Source organism: Falco rusticolus, chromosome 13 (genome assembly GCF_015220075.1).
Source record: "Falco rusticolus isolate bFalRus1 chromosome 13, bFalRus1.pri, whole genome shotgun sequence".
Classification (NCBI taxonomy): Eukaryota; Metazoa; Chordata; class Aves; order Falconiformes; family Falconidae; genus Falco; species Falco rusticolus.
In genome coordinates, this window is record NC_051199.1 from 29,456,210 (window position 1) to 29,480,742 (window position 24,533).

The following is a 24,533-nucleotide window of genomic DNA, read 5'->3' on the forward strand; positions in this document are numbered from 1 at the left end:
TTTGTTCTGATCTGTGCAGGTACCTAATCACCGTGCCAGTTGTACATGTTGGCTTCACGTGGTTGACCATACATAAGGTCTACTTAATTGCATCATGTAAAATGAAACTTTGATTCAGGGAAATGAGAGCCTGTTTTGTTTTGTTTGTGTGTGGGTTTTTTTGGTTTTGGTGGTTTGTTTTTTTTTTTGGGGGGGGGGGGGGGGGAGTTGGTCAATTTGCTTAAAATCTGATTAGAGAAGTCACGTATGGAAGGGGTAGTACAGATTCCAGGCCCTGCAAAAATGAAAGTTAATTTTACAGCCACAAACTCCTGTGGTCTATTGCTGTAAAAAGGACAAACTAGTGTAATCTCTTCCTTGGGCAGTTTTGCTGATGAAAATATCACGGAGTTGCTAAGGGGGGGACACACCACAAAAAAATTAGTTTTTAAAAACCTACTTTTAAATAAATAGCTTGTCATGCTGTCTTAAGTTTCTCAGACCTCTTTGAGCTACCATGGAATGTTAACTTCCATTTTAAGAGGTCGTACCATTTACCGGTGTTGTGCCTGCCTCAGGCCTATGTGCTGATGCTACCCTAAACAGAATGCGATGCAGTGTAGTTTTTTTTCTGTGGATGGGGGAATTATGTAGAGCTGTGTAGTTTAGAAAACACTGATGGCATCAGCTGCTTCCCTCGAAAATTCTCCAGGAAGTACTGCCTCAGTAGCTTGCCAAAAAGGCCACTTTTTTCTATTTTGATCCTTTGTTTAGCATCAAACAAGCTATATGTGAACAGACGAGTGGGACAAATGTGCAGATGTGCACAGGGAGGTTGCAACAGCCGCTTGGCTAAGGGTGAGGTTGCTGCTGCTGCTGAGAAGGTCCCCAGACCGCTGTTGTGGCCAGCAGACATCAGCCAGTCCCAAGCTGTCAGCACTAACACAAGTTAACGATCTTCTTTTGTATACTAACCCCTACAGAAGTTACAGTATATTATAAATAATTGCAGTACAATATTCCAGCATTTATTGCATGCAGAATACTTGGGCTCCCATGGCTGGTGAAGGGGCAGGAAGGCATGTCCAGTGAGGAGCAGCTGGGTGCTCTGGGTCTGTGTAGTTCTGAGGGAAGAGAGGCTGAGGGCTGCGCTCACTGTGCTCTGCAGGTTCTTGATGGAGGGAAGGGAGCTGCTGAGCTCTTCTCCCTGGACCCCTGGCAATGGTTCAAAGCTGTGTCTGTCAGAGGAGGTTCTGACTGGACATGAGGAAGCGTTTCTTTACTGAGAGGGTGGTCAAACCCTGGAACGGGCTTCCAGGAGAGGTGATTGATGCCCCGTGCCTTATTTGTGTGTCAGAGGCATTCAGGCAATAACCTTAATGCCATGGTTCAAGTTTTGGTCAGCCCTGAAGTGGTGGAACTGGGTGATTGTTGTAGGTCCCTTCTGACTGGAACTAGGCTATGCTTATAGAAAGCTACAATAGTTGAAGCACTCTCTATTCCTGACTCCCTCTCTACCAGTACAATCTGAGACATGAGATGCTGTCCTGGCCTGCATTTTACGCATTGCTCCAAGTTTGTGGGCATATGTGTAAATTGGTTCTATGACTGACAAAGTAGGGCACATGATGGTGCCGTTTCTCTTTACAGAACGGAAAACTTTAAATGCCACAGGTTACAGAACAGATTTAATGTCTTTTGACAAGAATGTTAACAACTTGCAGTATAATGGTGTTTCTTGAAAAAAACCTGAAGCTTTTTTTAGTAAGGACTTAAAAACATTTTATTGATTGTTGTCCTGTAAAATCATGGATGTCTAATTCCTGAAGAACTGTGTCCAGCAACAGGAAAAATATGCCTTTAAATAAACCATTACATTATTTTTGGAAAAAGTAGGTATGAAAAATACATACAATGGTATTAAAAAATCCAATAAAATTAATGTCTGGATTTATACATCCAGTTGTGTTAAACATCTGCCTGTGTACAATAATATTTGTTACAATATTAGCAGTATTTTTGCTTTATTAAATAAGTCTTTGTTCAATTTACAGTTTCTCACTACTATTTATCAGTCCACTTATAAATTAATTCACAAGGCTGTATAACCACTGTCAGACTGTCAAGGTAAGTATTTTTGTACAAAATTATTGCCCTCCTAATGTATTTTAAAAATTGTTACAGAGATATATTTCTATAAACATACAATTCATTCACAAATTGAACCAACATATTACAGTATATAAAACAACTTACAACCCCTTGAAAAACATGGGGAATACAACAATAAGAAAGCCTTTGTACTACATGTTCTCCCCATGGTTTTGTTGAATGTGTATTCTATGCTGTTGAGTTACCAGCTGGTCCTTAAAAAGGTGAAGATTTTTATAGTACAAACTGTCATGCTTATATACAGAAAAGATGCACTGAAATTTACTTAGAGTGCGTTTTGTTCACACAACATCAAGTGATGTCTCTTCTGTGAAACTCCAAAGCTAAACTGCAGATGCAAAAAATTTTAGCAGGTGTTGTGTAGTGCAATTGTGAGCAGTCTTCTCTAAAGCAGAGAAGAGTATGTGTGAAGCAGCACCAATGTGAGCTCCTCTGAGAGCAAGGTTGGAGTAGTATTTTGGCTCCCAGCTCTTGCCTGAAGCACCTCATGACGTCAAGTGGCACTGCCAATCAGGGAAGGCAAAGGTAACAAAATACCAAGTTAAATTGTAGTGCTAAGCCTTCTCCTTCCATGTCTTTCCTCAGTGGTGGTCCTACTCTTCATACATATAATAGCATGAGAAGACCTGGCACCTTAAGAAAACTCTACACCTCTTCATTCTCCCTTATTTTTGCCTGCAGGTTCGACGTGATGCTAGCAAATACTAAAGATGTAGGTAAACCGAAGTTCAGTTAGTTCTTCTCCCTCCACAGAATGGAAGTACAGAAAGACTAAGAAACAAAACAAAAAATCCCTACCAAAACACCCACCCCACCCCATAACAAAGTATTTCATGTTTTCTCTAGTCCTCATCAAAACCCTTGCTTTAAAAGCGTTAACTTGAACTAAATCTTCATATTAATACACAAGGAAAACAGAAACAAAATGGACGCGTTTCCAGTTCTACTCCTTTAAAACACCTCTGTTAAAATGGATCTGAGGAGGAGATCATCAACATCATCTATTGTCCAGAGTTCCTACCTCTTGCTTTCAGAAAGCCTTTCACCACTGCAACACTAGAAGGAGAAAATGTCTGAGCTGTCTGAACAAGTATGGGGAGGTACTTCTCTCTGAATTCCTCCCTGGAGCTTGTGTCAGGTTTGCTAAGGCTGATTAGGGATCTGCTTGCTTCTTACAGAGGAATGTAATGCCGCAGTTTGAGGACCAGGAAACCCTCAGTACTGCTGTCCTCCTCTAGCTCTATGGGTGGGGGGGAAGTTCCTGGTGTTTTTAGTCTCCTGCACAAGAGCTCTGCTTCTGAAAGAAAGCCAAAATGCTCAAAACCAGATGGAGGGACTAAATATGGTGAAACTGATATTTGAGTCAGGAAGATGTATGGCTGATCTCTAGTGCCTAAGAAACTACTTCTAGTTGAAATCTGTTACTGGTCAAGCCAGGTTTCAGTACACCGCTCAAAATGCATAACAAGAAGGGATGAGTATCTGAACCATCAGTGCTCTTAATAAGTAGATTTTTTGCATTGGTGACTCACACCTTCTGTGTGAGAGCTGTAGCGTGCTGTCCATGGGGTACAGCAGCACAATTAGTGCAAATCCTGTGGTATAGTATAAAGAAGCAAAACAGACTACACGTTGGTTTCAAGTCCAAGTAAGCGGCCCATCCGTTCCATGTTCTTGTCAATTGTGGCGCGGCATGTGATTTCTTTAGCGCACTCCACGGGAAACCAGCCTCTCTCACCATCCCGCAGTCGTTCCCCTTCGTACCAACCTGGGGGGGGTGGGGGGTGGGGTGTGTGTGGAACAGATGACACAAGGAGTAACAAACCTTTGCAAGTAATGTTAAACATACTTTTGTCAGAACTCCATGTGTTGCACTGGAGTAGACACGGTCATAGTGTTGCACGGTTACCTTTTTAGTGAATATAGTACCAAATTAAGATAGTTTTGGCAGATTGTTTTTAAATTTTTTTTTTAATGCAGGCAGACTAGGAACAACAAGAAAAATAATGTGAAAAATAATTTTGTATTGTAATTCAACAGTGCAGCACAATTGATGGGATATTTGATTTCACATGTAATATTAAATAACATCATTAAAAGTTAGGATTTGGTGCTTCAAGCATCACTGAGTCAGCACATAGTGAGATACTACTATAATTGCTTCCATGTCTGGGTAAGAATCACTCTTCACTGTGCTAGACCCCTCTACCTAACAGGCAGGGAAGCACAGCATGTAGCACACTAATATGTATGTTTCTTTCAGACAGACCTGGTGCTCACTCACAAAAATGGCTGAGCCCTGTGATTTTAGGTAGAATTCAATTTATGGACATTTCATGCATCAAAACCAGCCAGTACATACTTTCTGCAGCTATTTATCTATAAAAATTATGATGGGTGGTGAGTTACACCTTGAACAGCTGTTGCCTAAGCAGAGGCTGTCATTTAGAAACCTGAACCAAAAGGCTCACGTTTTTCTTGGAAGCTAAACCTTTATTCATTGTATGGCCCAGTGCTATGAGGAAAAATACTTTTTTCCTAGCTCGATTCACCTGTAGTGGTGACAGATGGTTACTGCCAGCAAAATTCTCACTCACCATCGTTTACTTTTTGATAAACTAGAACAACGTCGGCAACTTGAAGAGACAGTTCATCTGACTGCTTTGCTGTGTAAGTTCTGATGATCTCCACCTGAGTTAAAGCTGTGGAAGAAATAAGTAAAGGCTGAATTAAACACTTCGCGTAAAAGAAAGGTGATGCATGCAAATAGAAACACCGCCTTAAACGGAACTCCTCAAAGAAGCTCCTGTGTGCAGGAAGAGATGGCAGCTTCACACATGTGAAGCATAAAGCAACAGAGCCTAGGAGATTTCTATGGTTATGCTTGCTCACATCCCTACTAAGGGGCAGTGCATTTCCATTCCCTGCCAAAGCTCTCAGAAATCTTGTTAGTTGTAACTTACTTGTCCTGTCAGTTTTCTGCCTGTCTCTGTCCTGTCCAAGCACTGTAATCCAGCGAGCTCTGTCACTCCTGTAAACAAAGGCAAAACTCAGTTTCCAGCTCTTAATAATGGTCAAGCCTACTACCACTTCCAAGAATCTATATTTACGTGTTTCCTCTTGATTACTGGGTGAAGAAAACAAAACTACTTTTCCCCTCAAAATACGGCAAGAAAAGGTGTGCTAGTACTTCTAGTAATACGTTATTCAAACATATTTTAACTATTTTAAGCAGATTTGATTAGGAAAAAGGCCTATAAACATGGGACCTACGGGCATCATGTCCTGCATGCCTTTGTTGTATTTATTTTTAAGTAATACAGGTGAACGTCTCCACAAGTATCTGTGACTGATGCATCTTTGTAATCTTATTTTTTTAAAAACAACCCATCAAACATACAAGGCATCTAATAAAGGCAATACAAACCAAAAGAGTCTCTGTGCTCTCAGAAGGACACGTTCATGTTTCCAGAAGTGTTGGTTTGGGAACTTGCACCAATAAGCAAGGGCCCAACAAAGGCCTAAATTATTAGTCACTTGAATCTCACCTTGTTTAACCCAGGAAAAATATAAGCAATCTCTGATGACGTGTGTCAGTACTTCTGAGGAAAGCAGAAAGGCTTTACCTAGGTCCCAAGTGTTACACAACAAAGCACAGAAGCACGGATTACCGACAACTGATTTTGAAGGGAGTGGAACAGATTAAAGTGATGTCAGACGGTAAAGGAAAACTAATCCTACATCACCTCTGTTAACCTAAGATGAGCTATAACAACTTAAATCATTATAACTTCAAATCTTGGCAATTGAAACTTCATTCCCAAGCCAAAATTTCAGTGAAATTAGATTTTTTTTCATATTTGTTGGGTTCTGCTATCAGTACAGATTAGAATAACTCAAGGGAGTTTCAGGCTTGAATTTTTCCTATTTCCCCTCCCCTAAAAAAAAAGCATTGCTATCTTTGGATAACTGCAGTTTTTAACTAAAAATAATAACACGTGCCTTCTGCTGAGACTTGTTATTTTGTCAAAAATCTGAAACATCTTGAAACTAGTGCTGTTTCCAAAGTGTCAGAAGATGGGACATTTTACACAGACTGTAAGAGACTTCTCTAGATCTAGAGTACATCTCCCAAGACATACTGTTGCTCAGCACGTGTTGCAGTTTGACTGTGAAGCCCAGTCTCCACCATTCTACTACACATCATTCCATGATAAAGTTTATCAGTCTCTTCTAAGAATGCCGACACTGTCTTTTGTAGCCTTTCTTCCAGCTAGCTCTAGGAGTCTCTGCTCACAGACTAGCAAAACTTCCAGGGGATGAAGTTGTTCTGACCACGCTTCTTTCAGAATGAAAAAAATACCCTGCAGATCATTTTGAATGGACATATTTTTACTGTTTCTTTGGCATTTATAGTTAGAAACTGGTGTTAGGGGTTTTTTTTTTAATCCTAACACAAATTCTTCCTCAAAGATGGAACTTGGGCATGTGTCGTACTAACATTTGCTACCTGTTGCGCCTTATACAGGTGGCCAAAACTACAACTTCATGCCGCTTCAGACATTTCAGTCATTAAAAGTAGGTAACAGGTGTTGGACTATTTTTCCTTCCCCTGTAACCATTTGTAACAGGAAAACTACATTTCCTTTCAGACAACTCTTAAGAAAAATTGGGTAATGCCAGACTCCCAGTTTAAGTATATATTTCTGCATAATCTCTGTGCACCGTACATTTTGTGCCTTTATTCACAGGGCCATATAAAGTTCCTGACCTAACCCTGGTACTTTAGTACTTGGAAACCACAATCCACATGAAGTGACAAAACGTGATTAAAACTATGCTAGAAATTTTTGCGTCACAGAACATTTCGGTTTACATACGCAACAGTATTCAGTAAGCATGCTAAAACCATCCAGCTTGGGCTTCCCTATTGCAGAAAGTTTTTCTGTACCTTCTGTGTACATGATAATTACCCTATAAAAATAAGAAATTTTTAAATTTAATTCTTTTCAGAATCTTTACCTCTGAATAACAATCTGCTAAGACTGCTATTTATATTACAGTTTATAGCAAATCAATAATAAATCTGCAGGACAAAATGTCTTTTCATAAAAAGCCCAGACAACTAAAAATGTACGGCATTTTCTTCCCAAACAAGTCTGAATCATCTGATTACTTTATAATGAGATCTTTAATAGAAATCATTCATGATCTACGGTTTCTTTCAGAGTTATTCTAAGCTTTGAAAGCAAACCTAAAACTGTAAATTTTTCCAGGCTGGGATATGTCTGGAGCAGTCTGTTTCATGTCCTCTATCCCGCCTCCAGCTTCCACTAAAACAGATAAAATCTTTCATTTTTGTGAACAGTTGTGTGGAAGTTAATGGCACCATAGAGAAATGACAGCCTTTCGGATATTTGCACCCAAAAGAACAAGACACTTCTTGTTGCTCATTTCTAAAGCAGACGCTCTTCAAAACCATGACAGGAGAACAAGGACCGCCTCTATCCCAGCACAGGCAGCTCCGTGGCTTCCCCAGGGAAATGTCAAACTCCTTCCATTTAACCCAGTACAGTTTCCACTTCTGCACCACACAGCTAATATAATAAATAATTCACAAATCACTGCTCTGGGACAAAAGTATTCTGCACTCATACCCTAACGTTTGTCTGCCACCACAGTTATGCCTCAGGATACAGCTGTGCTTGTTTCTTCCTGGTAATACAGTGTTCTACATACAGAAAACATGGTATAAATGCCACATCGCCAAAACGACTTTTAATTGAGGTAAGATACCTTAAAACAATAAAAAACAAATGAGCACTGAAAAGTATGAGATGCAGAGCAAGCCTAAATGAGTATCTGCCATCAGATTACTCAAAAGTCATCTTACCTTGATAAGTATCAAGAACACATCCCTTAACTACAGCAGCAAAAGCAACACTTCCCCTGTAGTAACCTGCATTACACTCAGATCCACACGCTCGATTACAGGGCATGTACAGCAGCACATGTGCCATAGGATGAGATGGGAACACTCCTACACAGAGCCTGTAGCTCTGACTCCACAGTGCCTCGATCAGTTTAATGGACCTTTCATTAGAAATTTAAGAACCCGCAGGCCCTTGGCACAAGTTCTGCTCTTTGAGGTCTGTAGTAGTCTGAACCATTCATAGAATAACTATATATTAAGCTGTAGAATGTGTACATACAGTGCTTTCAAGTACAGTACACCATTTGCTGTTCTGGTTTACTTTAGGCACTCACCCTCTGGACATATTGATTATTAGATAAAAGCGCTATGTTAACAGGTAAGGTAAGCACAGACTTGCAGTTCTTGGAAGGTTTGTTAAGAGTAAGTATTTGAACACTCTGTAATTATGCTAGAACAACTCAGTGACAAATCAGATACTTAAGTAATGTTTGTAGGTCAAATTGCAATACAGAAATTTCTTACTGTTTAATATGTGAACATATCATTGTGTAGTGTACTACACAGTTATGTGGCAAAACTTTTGATTTCTTCTTAACTTCAATTCAGTGAAAATTCCTTCTGCAACCCCCAAGAAATCCAGACTGCTTAAATCTGTACTGTCGGTCCTCATTTGTTTGCCTCGCCAGCGGAAGAGGTAGCCAGGATCTTGTCTGAACTTCAGAGTGTGATGTACAGAAACTTTCCCTTTTGTATACATACTAGACCCAAGAACTATGTCTGCTCTGTATCTCACTTGATGCCACAAACTTCGGTCTTGCTCTCTCCAGACCTCTTTTAGGTCAGATCTTCAGCCCTATGTGTTAAACTTTGATCCTGTGCTGATTTCAGTGACGTTACGCTGACTTTCTATGTATATTCTGTGCTTTCCCTCTGATCATAAACTCCCACTGCCCAGAAAGTGACAGAACTCTGTGCTGTTTATGAATGGTCTTACATCAATGCCCAACTCTTTCACAAAAATGTGTTCAAGATCTTCAGTTCCTGGCTTATTTTATAAGCATCTGTATGCAAAGCTATCACTGATAAAATGCCTTGAAGCAACGTATGACTAGAATGTACTGTACCTTTCATCACTGCTCCCTTTGCATTACCTCAGCATCATTTCTGCTCCTTTCTTCTGTACTGAACTACTTGGGGAAAACACACTGCCACCAAATCTACTTCTGCATTCAGCTGTGGGTCTGGGAGAGACACTCAGCTGTTCACAGGATGCATAGCAGTGCCTTTGTGGAGAACTCTTGTTTCAGGCCACACCGGTACATGTGAAGCTTTGCTTGTGACTTCTCTGTTCTGTTCTACCCTCCAACAGAGTCTTAAGTTACCCCTCTCAGTAACGACATGCTGCAAGTGCAGCCGCACCATTATTTACTGGCTAGGGAGCTGGCAGTTTCCAAGACAGAGGCATAGTTAATTCTTGACCTGAAGCCCCAAAACAGTAGCACGTAATAACTGATACTTCAATTAACAGAATTTCTACATGTGCATACAATTTTTCATGGTTCCTACACTGTAACCTCAAAGAAAGAGAATAACACTAACAACCGGAGTCGTCTTGTGACAAGATTAGAGAAACTGAGCTAGGTTTGCAGAGGCTTTATACTTCATATCAGTAAATACTTACGTTAATGTCCTGCTGGATATTGGCATAACTGCATATTCTCCTGCTCTTGCCACGCATTAAGAATCAGAAAAGCTTGTCGAGGCTACCTTGTCCTGCTTTGAAACTACCCGATTGCAACACAGTGCACATTGCAGCAGCGTACAGGCATCACGAGGAGGGCTTTGGTGTCCCCAAGCAGGGCACCAGCACACTTGACGACACACACACAGGGTCGTTCCGGCAGCAGTGCTCCTGCGGTCACTGCTGTGCAGACATTGCAAAGTGCCTGCTTGGGAACTTGTTTAATTTCATTTCAATTTTAAGTTGCCAGACAGAAGCTGGGCATTTCATACTACCTTGGCTGGGGTGGGAGGGGCAGCCTGTTGTGCTGAACAGGTGAAAAATTACAGAAGCAATCAGTTACTTACTGGGTCTCTGCTCCCAGGAGCATCTCCACTCTCTCTCCTGCGTGGTTACTGAGGACGGCTAGTCTGAAGAGGTGAGTTGCAGAACTCTGCCGTGAGTAGAGCACAGTCGAGGTGTTCTTTACAGGGGAAGAAGTCAGGTCCTCACTGTCGCACTGTTGGACCACCAGCCGGTCCCTTAGAGAGTAATCTGTGACATTGTAACTCTCTTCGCTGCAGAACCAAGAAGGGAATAAATGTTAAACTTGTGGGATTTTTTTTTTTTTTTTTCATTTTCCATAAAGTATATCTGGAAGCGGACTCAGTCATGGAATCCACTTTTAGCTACATAGTATGGCACAGTTCTCACACCTCAGATCTTCCATCTTTCTTACTTTGTTTTGAAATTGCCGATTTTGCAAGATACAAAGCAGATCAGGTTTTTTAAACCCTGTGGAATTTCATTTAGTGACACAGTTAAATATGACTTTGGCATTCTTGAGAGGGTGTAATCTCAGCTTCACTGAATTCGAAAAAACAAATACAACAATTACATAGAATTTTACTTTTTTCTTCTGTAGCATCAAATGAACAGCAGACTTTAATTTTAGAATGTTACAGGAAAAAAAAGTAAAATTTCCCTTTTCCTGTGCTTGTACAACTGTGGGTACATACATTGCTTCCAGATAAACACTACTGATCTTCATTTTAAAAAAAGGACAGTCATCTTGCACTCCTTGTCCAATCTGCATGTAGAAGGTCTAGTTCAAAAACTATTCTATGATATTCTGGAACATAACCTTGATGAATTGCTAATTATAAAAATGGGGAAAGGCTTGTCACACATTACTGGTCTTGCAGAACGCACTGTGCAATTTACCTTTTAGAAAGTACTTTGCAAATAAATGGGACAACTCTAAGGGATATGAATAGATTGCTGTGTGTGGTTAGTAACTTTCCAAAAGTGACTAAAAAGAATTCCAGAAGATACGTGAGTTAGAAGCTTTGCTTTCCTTATGCAATATGTGAGCTAAGAGGTGGACAAAACATTAGATGCTGCAAATCGGAACATAAAAGTGTGACTGAAAATACGTGCTCTTCCCTGAACAGCAGCCTTTCATTTCTAAATGTGAGAATCACTTCAGCTAATCAAGGTCTTCTTGACAGGTGAAGACAGGAAGAAGCATGTCTGGACAATGCAGGGAACAGTTCCTTCAACCCCCCTGTTCTTCAATCCATGACTGTATTTATGACACATGCTTCAGCTCCAGGCTACCCAGATACCTTAAGCAGCGTTCTTCAGCACTCCTATGCAAGTTAAACTAGTTTTCTTAACTATTGCTTTTGCTACTTAAGGCAATACTGGAAATGTATTTCTTCTTCCAAGTGGAAAACAACTGTGCATTTCTAAACGTTTATAAAGTCATGAAACATAGTTAAATAAATAGTTAATAGAATCTACATCACTTCAAGAAATAGCATTTGATCACAAGAATAGAAACCAGCTGAAAAAGGCTTTCAGGATTCCACTGAAAGTTTGCCAGGGTATACCATGAACTCAGAACACTGATAAACTAATTACCTCATGATTTCACATAAGCTTGTAAACTTTTTCAGATTTACTGTCCTACACAGGTGCAACAAGAAAAGATAGAAAAAAACCTTTTACATGGGCATAAAGCCAGTTCCCCCTCCTAGCCCGTATGTTGCCGTGTTCATCAAATTTGTAGTAAATTACATCAAATTTTAAAGTGCAACTACACATATTCCACCTTTAAAGTAAAATGTGTTTAGACCTCAAGTGATGAAAAGCTGTGTTAAAGCCTCAGATTACCAAGTGTTTGTTAAAAGAATTTAAATTGAAAAAATACTTGAAGATTAATTTTGCTGCCAGGGATATATGGAAACCTTAGCACTGAACTCCTACAAATCCCAAACACCTGAAACTAAAGCCCTCTGAAATGCTGGTGGTGACACACAACATTCTGACAGGCACAAATGAAGTGTATTCTTACTTCGTGGTTGCTCAGATACTGTAAGAGAACAGAGATGATGACACTGTCTGTGGGGATATATTATACCTGTTTTGCCAACTGTCAAAAAAACCCCTGCGAATACCTTGGTAGTTGATGCAATGGTCTTTGTAATTCTTACTTTAAATTCTTCAGAAAAAGTATTGCGAAAACCCAACTGAGCAACGGTACAACTCAGAACAGAAGTGACTGCTGATTTCAGTGACTTGTACAGCGATAGAAGAATTTATCTTTCAAGTGATGATGGGTCTACAGATCACATTGTATTTATGGATTAATAGTTTCTGCTAATGTCTAGTGTAAAAGTTATTTCAGCAATGTGGGGTATGTTTTTACTTTTTTTCTGTGAATTCAATACTTGAAATGGTTTTTTTTTGCAGTGCAGCTTTGTACCTTCTCACATGATTCACGAGAACATGATACTAATGGAACTAATCCTTCTCACAAGTATTTGTTGAGGAGTTTTGGGGGCTTTACAAAAGGAAGCAGAAGCAACAACAGACAAACTTAGTAAGATTTACCATATAGGATGACTGAAATCACTGTGGCTCATAAGGTGATGAATGTTTCCCTGTTTCTTCTTCTCCAAGTCTAAAACACTACCACCAAGTCCCCCCAGCCTGCTGGCGTTCCCACTTCTGTGGGCTGCAACTGCAACTCCCCATTCAGATGCTGCTGACCAATGCACACATACCAAAACTTCAGGGAGCACGGCTGCAAGAACTTAGCTTTGAAATACATTATTAAACATTTAAAAATCAAATAGCTTTTAAAACTGCCCACAGTTTTGATTAACCTAGCTTTTGATCAGACTATTGTTTCCATGTTCCTTAGAGTAAAAAACTTCTAAAAAGCCAGTCACCTAGAAAAATGAATGCAGCAAACTCAAGAGTTCTCTAAAAATGAAGCCAGGTTAATTATGCTATTACACATTACTTCTTGGGTCCCAAAGTAGAAAGAATACAAATAGGTTTTGGTCTGATTAAAGGAATTTAACACAAGCACCTGAGACGCTGGAAGAATCTTCAATATTTCAGCATGTGGGAAGCTAAATTTCAATTTCTGACATACAACCCAGGGATGCTAAAAGGAATCTTTAATTATTCAGTATGCCCTTCTGGGAAAGGTGTGCACACAGCTCTTCCCTGAAAGAAGAAATGTAAAGTTACTGTGATGGTTTTACTGTAGAAAAGCATAAGTGTTCTAAGAGAGGCTGTGAGAGGGGAGGGAGTAGAGACTGTAGATTCAGGTTTCACATTCCCCTAAATCCAGCTCTAAATTCAAATCATTTATCTACAAAAAGATTATACTCATTATCACTTGAGGATAGATGTTTCAAGTGCCGTCCATAGTATGAGGGGTCCTACTGGAAAAGGAAAAAACCTCTTTATGTTCATTAGTCTCCCTCTCCCTTTCTTTTTTCTTAAAATACATACTTCATTAGTATAAACAGGGAAAGGTAGGTAGGTTTTTTTTGGTCTGGGTTTTTCTGGTGGGTTTTGTTTTGCTGGTGTTTGCTAAGTTTGGGTTTTCTTAAGTTCAGTATTTTATTCTGGGCAACCTCTGCTTAGACAAGGGTGGAACTAGCAAAAACACCTAGGGGGATGCTGCTGTAGTTATATTATCTGAAAAAAATCAGGTACTCTATACAACTTGTAAATGCGCTCTATGAATCCTTCCTCTTTCTTATTATCTCCATTCAACAAAATAGTCTGATTTGGAACCCCTAGGCAGTCCTCATTTCTTTTTACCTCCTGTGTCCTCTGGGAGACCTGCACACACTCCTCCTTCCAAACGGATAATGAAATCTGCTGATAAGGCTGACGGCGCTGGAGTGAGCAGATGTACATAAACGGAAACTTAATCTGCTTAGCCAGGCAGTGGAGTAACAGGCAGGACATAGAACACATTCCTTAAAATTACTGTAATCAGATAATACAATAATGCTGAACATTCACTTTCTGTTTAGAGTCAGAACATGGAAGAAGAGGACTATTTTATATCACTTTGCAGGGAATGTGTGCAAATTTTACAGGCACTTCTATGAAGACCTAGTATCTATTGAGGTAATACCATCTGTTCTAGGCCACCTATACTGTAACAGGAGCCACATGGTCAGTCTGCCCATTGCCTTTACTCTTTCCAGCTGCACCACTCAGAAATCCTTGGCATTCCAATAGAAGCTACTTTGCATTTAATCAAAAAATCACCCGTGGCATCCTGAGAAAAAACTTGGCTTTGCCAGAAGCTGTGAACAGGTAACATTCCCAAGCAGCAGTGAGCCTTTGGGTGAAGTCCAGCTGCATTCCACTGTGAAGGTGTCTCAGGAGCTGACGAGCCATAGAACTGTTAAGACAGACAGGATTCTAGTGATACCCGTAGGCTGTTACGGAAAACTGAACATTCAATAAATGTATGCTCATTCAAAAACATAAGCCCCTCTGGAGTTCACCTGAAGTCCTCTAAAAGCACTTGGGATGTAACTGTTGGATTTTTTGAACAGCTGGATAAGGCAGATGTTTAATTGTATGTAACAAAACTGTATTTATTCTGGAGTTCTCCCGAGCTCTGCAGGACACGGAGCTAGCTCACAGGCTCCTCTGAGCATTGTAACTAAAATATATGTAACCAGATCACCATGGTCCCAGGAGGGCATGTGGCATAAACGGGAGGCATCTGACTTTGGTGGAGTTCAAAGCTAGCTGTAATTTTAGCAGAACACTTGTTACAGCATACAAAAGGTGTTGCAGAAATTACCTCCTCTGTAGCCTGGTCCTCTCCAAATCTACCATGCCCAGCAACGGCCCAGTGTGTATCTAAACCCAGCAGTTACACTCATCAGCGGTGCAGGAGAGGTATGGATGAGACTGACACCCATACCTGTGGTTTAGAAAGGGGAAAAAACTGAAAAGTGAAAACTCATGAAGGAAATACATACAAACCTAGAAGTATGTGTATTTAAAGTAATTTCATGATGCTTTGTAGAACCTAGAATCGTTTCTTCACTAGCCCAAGAGAAAGCAAATCTCCCACTCGTGACATAAGTAACAACCATTATACTGTAGTGCACACAGGGTTAATTATGTTGCATGTTACTCCTTATGTCAGAATACTACCTTCAAAATGTAGTGATAGCGGAAGCTATTGGTTTACTGGTCCCTGTAGTGGATGTCATGGCCAAAATGGTGGCAATTCACACCACAGCAAGGAGATTGATAGAAAAAGGACAGAAGCCAGAGAAGGAACAAAGGAGAATGGAATTGAGAGAATGAAACAGAAGGGTAAAACTGCCACAAAGCTGAAAGAACAATACATTAAATATTTAGGTTACTTAAAGTCAGTCTACACTTATCTTTGCAGAGTATTCACAGTGTTAAACTTCACGAATATCTAAATTAACTTCCCAGAAATACCTAGACAGTCAGAGCGAGAGAGATGCTCTTCTAGAGGGCAATCTGGTCCAGCTGAGCTAGGTTGCTGCTTAGAACTGCTCTCCAAAGGGACCTGCCGCCTCCACCCACAGCACAGGTAGCCCTGGCAGAGGACACTGAGCTGTCCAAACACCACCCAGCTCTTTACTGCCTGCCAAAACCCGGCTGACTTCCCTGTTCACATCTTCCTGTGCACCAGCCATACAAAAGTTGGCCTTTCCACCAGGACTACACATGCTGGCACTGCCTGTTCTTTTCAAAGTAACACACTAAAACTTCACAAGTATTCAGAGGGAGTATTCTAATTTTGTAAAATTTTAAGAATTCAGATTGTGTCTACACAGAAGGGGCTACAAGAAATGACTACTGAACAGGGAAAAAGTTCCAAATAAGCTAAAAGCTGAGCAGCAGGGATATGCAGATTTTTTTAATTTTCAAAAATCTTGCGTAGAATGACATCACAAGTTCACATGTACCTTTTTGGCCTAATCCCAGTGCCTGGTCTTGAGTATTACTCAGCAGCCATTTGCCTTACTTCTCCGAAGGGCAAGCATGATAAAGCAACCAACTTTACAGCACACAAATCAGAGCCTAAATGATAACCAAGGTATCTGTAACACACATAAAAATGGACTGCCCAGTAGCTAACAGGGAAAGCATTAAGCCTCTGAAATATTTCATAGAGGCATGAGATCCAGCCATACAGCGTCCGTTAAAAATTTGATAGCTGAATTCCATTTAGCTGGCTTCATGGATGAGGGAAGGCAGTGAAACCTTGCCGTCAGGAGGTGAAACTGTAGCTGAGCAAGATTATGATGGATGAAGTACCATTACAATTAGAATATACACACCAACACAAGACTGCCCTTTACCTTTTCCACAGCTAAAACTTAACAGTCCTCATTATGAGGAGAAGTGTGGGACGCTTCCTCACTCCATACGAAAATCACGGTTCTTCCAACGATGATTCTGACATTGGAAAAGTGTCCCCAAAACAAGGGCATGAGCAGTGATATATGCCGCATCTGCTAGGACTAAAATTATTTAGCCGTCACCAAGATGACGTCTTTGATGGGTACCATCAAGCCTGGCCTTTCAAGAAGTCGGGACTGAGCCACTGCCAGCTGCAGGCGCGAGGTTCTACATATATGGCAAACTGCTCAGACAGGATAGCTGCAGATTAACTTTTGGGTGAAGATTAAACTGAATGATTGGAGCACTTAAGTAATTAGTATTTTTAGTGCAGTAGTGAGGAGTGATATTTTTGTGCCATGTTAAGAATCTTCTGAAACGCAACTGCTCAAGCAGAAATACAAACATTGAAACTCAACCAGCAACAAATACTTCTGTCCACTGCTGAGGTGACCATGGTAACACTGGCTGAGAGAACGGTTCACCAAAAGCTCTAAAATTGCCAATAAGCTTATTCGCTTGGGCAAAGTGTATGAAACCTGCTCAGAGTTATCTGGCAGGCTCGCAGAAATTGGTCTTTTTCAATTACACCCATTTGTTTAGGAGGTCTTGGGAGAGTGACTGTGTGAATCCCATCATTAATATGAGTTTGTTAACTTTGGCTTCATTTCAATTCCAGCAGCTGGAAACTATCGTAGATCAGAAGCCTCAAAGTTTGGATGAGAATTTATAAAAATCTGCTTTATGATCTGGACAACAAGCCATCACATAGGAAACCGATAAACAACGTAACAACACATAATAGATTTTTCAGTTTTTCCAACTCAAACATTTAGTTTGCTACCAACGCAACAATATATTAACAGCAGTCCCATGAGAAAAGAAATGCACTGTTTAAAAAAAGTGTGATACAACTCTGTGCTTCCAGTGAGCCAGTGATTTACCAAGCGATTCTCGTAGAAACATCTCAGCATAAGCTTTGATAAACGCTGACACTCATAAACACGTTTACATCAGGAAGATAGTGGGGAGAAATTACTCACTTTTCTTCTCATCTTTATAAAAAACCCAAGCTTTACTTTAAATATTCCCCCCCTCTTTTACATTTAGTTTTTTCTTTGCTTAAATATTAGCATTTTCTTCACAGATTTTATCCTGCTTCTCAAAATTTACATTGGATTTCACAGAAGGGTGTTGTGTAAAAATAACTCGATTTGGGTTAACTGGTCAACCCAGATGCAAAATAATTGTTCTTCAAAATAGTTAGGTTTATCCATTGATTATTTATTTAACCACCACAACGGAGGATGTAAATTCCATTCAATTATTCTAAACCTCTGCTCAAATCTAGTGATAAGAATTTAAACATGGAGTCTGCTAGAAGTTGTATCCCTCATATCATTCTCAAAAACAGCCCAACTGTGGAAACCACGGAAGGGAATGAAAACTACTACTTGATCCCTCCAAAACTTCTCCCTTTGCTAAGGCATCAAGTATGAACTTTAATTTGTTTGACAATTTGGAATTTCAATTGGGTTTCCCAAAAATAAATCCTGTTTAACAGGTAGTCACTTCCATTTCTAAATGCAGTCTGATAGAGCAGTATTAGAAACTCAAATAACTTCTTTATTTACTCTGACACAGCAGATTAAAACATCTAAATGGTTTTACAGATATTTACTGGACTTAAAACATGTTTAGTCCATATTACATCTGCAGTATAAACCAGAAGAATCAGGCCCACTTGCTTCTCTCTGAGTCTCCTTCATTCTTTGAAACAAGCAAGTGGCTAGAAAATTCTGTAAAGATGCTGTGGATGCAATCAAGTTTGCCATTCCAAAGCCAGAAAGCTTCAGTTTTCATTTCCCCTCACACACAACAGTTGCAGTAATTTTAAAAGACAACGATAACTAAACGGTTCTCTCCGATTCGAGGGGTAACACAAAGGTGATTCTGTATCAGTGAAGCTCTTACCTTTTCTTCTTGGTGATAATGAGGACGTCATTAAAGAGGAAGAAGTACAACTGCTGTTTAGAAGTCCTTTTAGAAAAAATTCCGGTGTCTTCTACATATGCTGTTAACTCACCCCTTTTCACTAACCATCGTGAAGAGGAAACCAGTGGAAATGGCTACAAAGCAAGAAAGTAACATTTTAATCCTCAAAAAACAGATTTTTAGAAGTCAGGTAACTAGAATACTATGTATTTTGGGGGAAAAATGCTTGAATAAACTTCAAAGGTGATGAGTACAATCATAAAAGAGATAATTGAGGTTTAAGGTGTCTTCATCAATTCATACAGTACCCAAGTTAACAGCCTGCAAATACTTCACCACCACTCAGGCACCTGACACTATGGCTCATCTAAGGTAAAAATGAACAGACTTGACTGGTCGTACTTGGGATGGAACAGCTATGTGAGATCTTCCTAAAGAGATAAAAAATGAAGAGACACTCTTCCAGGAGGAACATGTAAATTTTTGTACAGTAAGTAATCATTCTTTAAGCACATTCAGAACCTAGATTTTCCTCTAGGTACCTCACAGCTTTTCTGCCTGCACAGTCAGAAGAGCTTCAGCTTCTTACCTCAGACATGAGGGGTCCTGTACTCTGCATTTCATCACAGCCCTAAGGCCAGTTAAAACGGCGCTGTACCTTCTTTCTGATGTGTGTTCTGTACCACACACAGAAATGAAAGAAACTTAAAATCCTTTTAACACATAAACACACTGTACATTCCACTTTACAAACGGCTTATGGAGATTGCATCCACAATTAGATAGGTCCTAATGCAGTACTGAACTGTAACTTGACATGTTCAGGGTGTGCAGACCTTTTTTTCCATTAAAAAGTAAGGAAAGTGAAAGATGCCAGAAAGCTTAGCAGTCAAATGTGGTAGCATCATTTTCTACTCTGTCCAACACAGCTACACAAAGGAATGGGTAAAGCAGTATGTGATACGTAGGGCTTGAAATAGCTGCCCGCTTTAATGCCGAAACGCTAATGGTTTGCTCCTATCATAAATTCACTGGTGGTTTCAAAGGCATATCTGAAAGCTTTTAGAGAACATCTCAAGATACCACTTAGGAAAGGCTGTATTAACAAGTAACTGTTCTCTCTCAGGATGAACTTAAGCTTTTTGCCCCATCTTCCGCTGTGTCCGAAAATGGTGACTGTTGCATTTGACCGTAATTGCTTTGTGATTTGCTCCTGCAGCTGACGGGGACAGGCAAGCCAGGCTGAGGGCTTGAGGCCATCGGAGCACCCTCTCGGGACAGAGGCAGCAACTTGCTGTGCGCACGTCACTGCTGCCCAGAAACGTCGGTCAGGTTTGCATAAACCTTCGCCCCTCGGTTTGCGAGGTGTAGGCAGCATCGCTCTTCCAGGGTAACCACCACAGTAAACCAGTTAAGTTCTCCCCCTTGATAGCGGCAAGGGAAGTTTTCCATGTACTTGCTGTTGACCTGCTTGGGGCCTAACTTGAATACCGAAGATGCTGGTGCACCTGCAGGTATTGACCACATGCTGGGCAGAGCATCAGATGTCTGGAACCTTCTCCCAGGCACAAAAAAGGATGAGGCTCTGGGGAACTTCTGCAAGCAAAGCCCGAGCTGCACAGCCTGACCTTACAGCTGGTTCAGCGGGTACACAACGCCACAGGAACAGGAGAGGCAGCTGCTTTGCCCACACTGCTGAACATTTGTACCCAAGACCTGACACAGTAAGTAAGTGCTTACTGCTATATTTTTTGGAGCTTATATATTTTTCTTCATCCCCAAGCAAAATAATCAAATTGTTGTTTCTACTTTCAATGTAACTGGCTTGCTGCTTATTAAATGTGCCTGCTTCCTTTGCTGCTGTTCAAATTCACTGTTGGTCTCACATGATTAAGACTAATGAAGACAACTGCTTTTTACCCCTCATTTAAAGCACCTTTCACATGCTTGTAAAGAAGTATTTCTTCATTCAGTTTGTCAGCTGTCATCTTCATTGGGCCTGGGTTGTCTTTCTGCATCTTTTAATCGCTTTAGCTGCCTTTCTAAGCTAACTTCAACATGTCAATACTTGCCCCACATCCTACGCCAAAACCAAAACAGTGCTTTGACTGGGATCTTGCTGCTGGAAGAATAAAATAATAACTCTAAATTGATGTGCAGACACGCCCGTGGTTTTGAATTTTGAGGTATGATTTTACATTGACTGAAACGGCACACAATGGAATTTTTCACGGAGATGCCTTTTCTACCACCACGCAGGCAGGGAACTCTCTTCCTTGCACTTTCCCTTGGGAGGCAGCTAGTGTGTACCAATAGCAGGTGAAGGCTGCTCATAGCGCAGCAACCCTCGGGAGCTACTGCAGTTTTGTTGATTGCAATTGATACTGCAAATTGTTACAGGTTGAAGAAGCCTTGAGCTTTTTGACCTTGCCCTAGAGTGATGTATGTCCCCACATACCCAGAACAGGTGGCAATGACCATTCAGCGTCACCTGGCACTTGCACACAGGCATCCACTAGAACAAAACCTTTGCTGCACTTTCAGGACCTCTCAACACTTGCATCCTTCCACAGTGACTACAAATAAATACCAACATATTTAATTTACCTGCTGTGATTCCTAGTATTTTTGCATTCACACTACCAAGATAGTATTAATGGATTGAATCCTGGTGAAATTCCCTTTGGACATTTCCTCCAAATCAACCTAATCTCACATATGCTGGTTTTATTGGTGTAACTTTTTTTTTTTTTTTTTTTTTCTTTCACATCTCTAGTTTTGTATTACCCATTTGTTTTTTAAATGCATTTCCTACTGTATTCTCCAATTTGGAAATGCAGAATTTAGTTTCAAATCTGTGTTTCATAAACAGATTTTTATCGAAGTCTGTTAGTGTATCGGAGTATATCAGCCTGGTTATAAGTCCCTGTAACTTCAAGTTCATCAATTGATACTGCGATTTGTTTTGGAGCAGTGGCTAACAGACTTCTACCAAGTCAACTTTATTACTTTCTCTTAGGACTGTATCACGCAATTTTTCTTACGGAAGGTCATTTTTTTAAAGACCCCGTTAAAGCCCACAGGGTGTTAATGACAGGCTAGTTTCGCTCAGTACTCAGATACAACACTCACAGAGAACTCCCAAGCTCAGTCATTGAAATCAAGCAAAGTTTTATCATCGTTTGGCTTTAAAAAATTTGGCATACTTCCAATCAAAACTTGGCTGGTTCCATACCTTCAAGTAACATCAAAATGCATTGTTTAAAAATACAGCTTTTACATTTACTGAAATGCAGTCATGGCTCCACGTGACACCACCAGCCCACCCCCTAACAGTTACATCCCACTGCGTTTTCTGTGACACTACAAAACTGAAAGACTTTGGGCTACATGGTCCTTGAACACAGAAGTCACAAAAGAAAAACACACCACAGTTTTTCTGGGGCTGAATTTGAGAAACTCAGGAATAAAAACTTCTGAATCTTCATGAAAAACTGAATTTACAGATTAGCTACATAAAAAGGTGACAATATTTGAGTAGCTTCCCTTGTCTCCCCATAAAATGCTCTACAGTTACATCTAACAAAACAATAAACAAAAATCCCAGAACACAGGGATGCTGAAGTGAGAATAGAAATAGTTTACCTAATTTATAGTGGTTACAAAACAGAGTTACAGCACCATGATGCTTGTTTTACAGACAAAATGTACTTTGAAGATTTCTATTTCAGGATGAACTAAAAATTCATCTGTCCTCCAAGCAAGTTCACCACATTGTCCTATATTCTTGGACTATATTCCAGAGGCAGCTTGTTTTTACTGTAATATTAAATCTTTCCTTAATTGCCAAAAGAGTACATCGTGTATACCATCTCTTTTCTGTATAAAAAAAGCTGTCAGAACTTAAAAATGTATTGAAATGTGGCCAAGGCAGTCTTTCATATGCCAGCTGGCAAGCTCTCAAGCCACTGATAAGGTCTAAACCACAAATATGTTATATTTAAGATGCACAAAGAATTTTGCATTAAAAAACACAGAAAAGCAAAATGGATGAAGTTGTTGTTACTCCCATGAAAACAGCAAGAACTGCCAGTTAGAGCGTGTGCAGCGAATTGTGCAGGGCCTCTGGCTTCTGTGAAGTCGGGAGCAATAGCGTGCGTCCTCTTCCCGTGGGGAAAGTGAGGGGCTATAAACTATACGCACGTAACGCACTGTTCGGTACTTCTGTGCATTTGAAAACTGAATCAAACTGCAAGGTGAATCACCCAAGGACTTCAGAAGATCCAAACTATTTTAGGCTATTATCACCACACTTAGCAAATGTAGCCATGTCACTCGGTAAGAAGTGTTTGTTACAAGTAAATACTGTAATTGCTTACAGTTTTTAGTCCAAGCCTGAAAAGCAAAATACTTGAGACAAGTTGAAAATCATCTTCTGGGGACACAGCACTTCCTCAAAGGCCGACCAAGATCCTTTAAAGAACTGTTTTAAAAACATGGACCTCTACTTACTACATGTGTAGTAGTAACGAAGTCTTCTCACAAAGGGACACTCATTATGTAACCATGAGACATTGGTTATAGAAATGGTATTTTAACAAACACTGAAAAGAAAAAAAGTAACTGTACTTGGAAGAAATACCTTGAAAGTACAATAAAACGGCTACTAACTATGACTATAGTGTCTGCTATTTTTTCCTGCTAGAAAAACAAAAATTTTAATACTGCAGTAGCCTAGGAGTTTTTAAAATTACTTGAGGGTTAGCAGCACCTGCACTAGCAAGACAGAGCTGTGGGATTACCAAAGTGAACTGCATTAATAAAGGTGTCGTTTAGCTGGGATTATTTCCCCACCCTGGAGCCTGCTGCTGCAGAGCGTGCAGTCCCAGGCAGGCGTCGCAGGATCTCAGCTGCGCAGCCACGCTGCTGCCAGATGTGCTGTCGCAGGCCGGGGCAGCAGCTTCTGCCCTCAGGCACAGCCAGAGCCAGCTCCTGGGGGAGCCAGCCAGGCCGGGGGGTTGCAGCGCTGCCTCCGTGGACACCACCCTGTTCTCCAGCATCTCCCACAAAGAGGATGACACCTCACACAGGCCATTTTTTTACAGCAGGCCATCAGACTCCTGTACAAACAGACCGTAATTCCAAGTAGAAACAGGCCTGGGTTGTTAATTCATGCTGCTGTAGATCTGGGTAGTCCAATACCAGTTTTCAGACAGTCAAATACTACTGGGATCCTTCCCTGGCCTAAAGGCATTTACCTGAGCGTACTCCTGTCACGTATGGGAGAGCATCTCTGTGCCAAGCAGCAGCAGTTGGCCTCTCCTAACAGCAAAATCTTCACAGCAACTTAACTTTGTCTTTACAGCAAAGAATACTTAATTCAATATATATTTTAAAACCGTTTTGCTAAAACACAACCTTTCTACTTAAAGTGAAAATACTTGACAAAAGTTTTGTTATCCTGCCATCACAGATCATTTCAATGCAAGAATTTCTGTGCGATAGGAAAGTGCTGTTCGAGTCCCACTGTTTACAGCTCCAATTACACACACTAATTCACTCCCTACAAATGCACCATTTGTCCTTCAGCTGCAGCCAGAAGCCTAAGCAGAACGTCAAACCTCCCCACACCTTGCAGACCAGTCAGTTCAGGGATGATGGAATTTACCACCCCTTGCTCGTGCACAGCCAGCCGTGCCAGCACAGCAGACAGAACTGTTCCACAGCTCGCTGCAGCACCTCCCCAAAAAACAGTTCTTAATCCACCCAGCAAGTTCCCATCCTATGAGAGCCTTCCACAGCACAGGCAGCTGGCCAGGTGCGCTGCGCAGCAACACAGCCTCCCTTTGCGCGGAAGGGCTACTGTGCATTCTTCCGCTTTTGTTTCACATGAGGAGAAAGAGACAAAAAAGCAGTTAATACCCTGGCAAGCCGTGAGGGAATGGATGACGGGACGGACACAGAGGCACCGCAGCATATGACTCTGTGTGAGTGGTGACGAGACCATCACAC

General features: G+C 40.7%; 1 protein-coding gene across 2 annotated transcripts in view; it reads right to left on the bottom strand.

The window, feature by feature from the left end:
* Window positions 1-1,650: 1,650 nt before the first annotated feature.
* ARHGEF26 (Rho guanine nucleotide exchange factor 26) overlaps window positions 1,651-24,533 on the bottom strand; it is a 58,733-nt gene continuing 35,850 nt past the window's right edge. The window contains exons 10-14 of one of the 2 annotated variants that reach the window (XM_037407573.1): window positions 18,501-18,655; window positions 10,175-10,384; window positions 5,115-5,182; window positions 4,749-4,853; window positions 1,651-3,919 (exon numbers count right to left, since the gene is read on the bottom strand). In XM_037407573.1, coding sequence (XP_037263470.1) covers window positions 3,777-3,919; window positions 4,749-4,853; window positions 5,115-5,182; window positions 10,175-10,384; window positions 18,501-18,655 — 681 coding nt within the window. In that variant the 3' untranslated portion in view covers window positions 1,651-3,776. Of the gene's footprint in view, window positions 3,920-4,748; window positions 4,854-5,114; window positions 5,183-10,174; window positions 10,385-10,424; window positions 14,530-18,500; window positions 18,656-24,533 lie in introns of those variants that run through there. The other variant, XM_037407574.1, reaches the window with a different exon arrangement.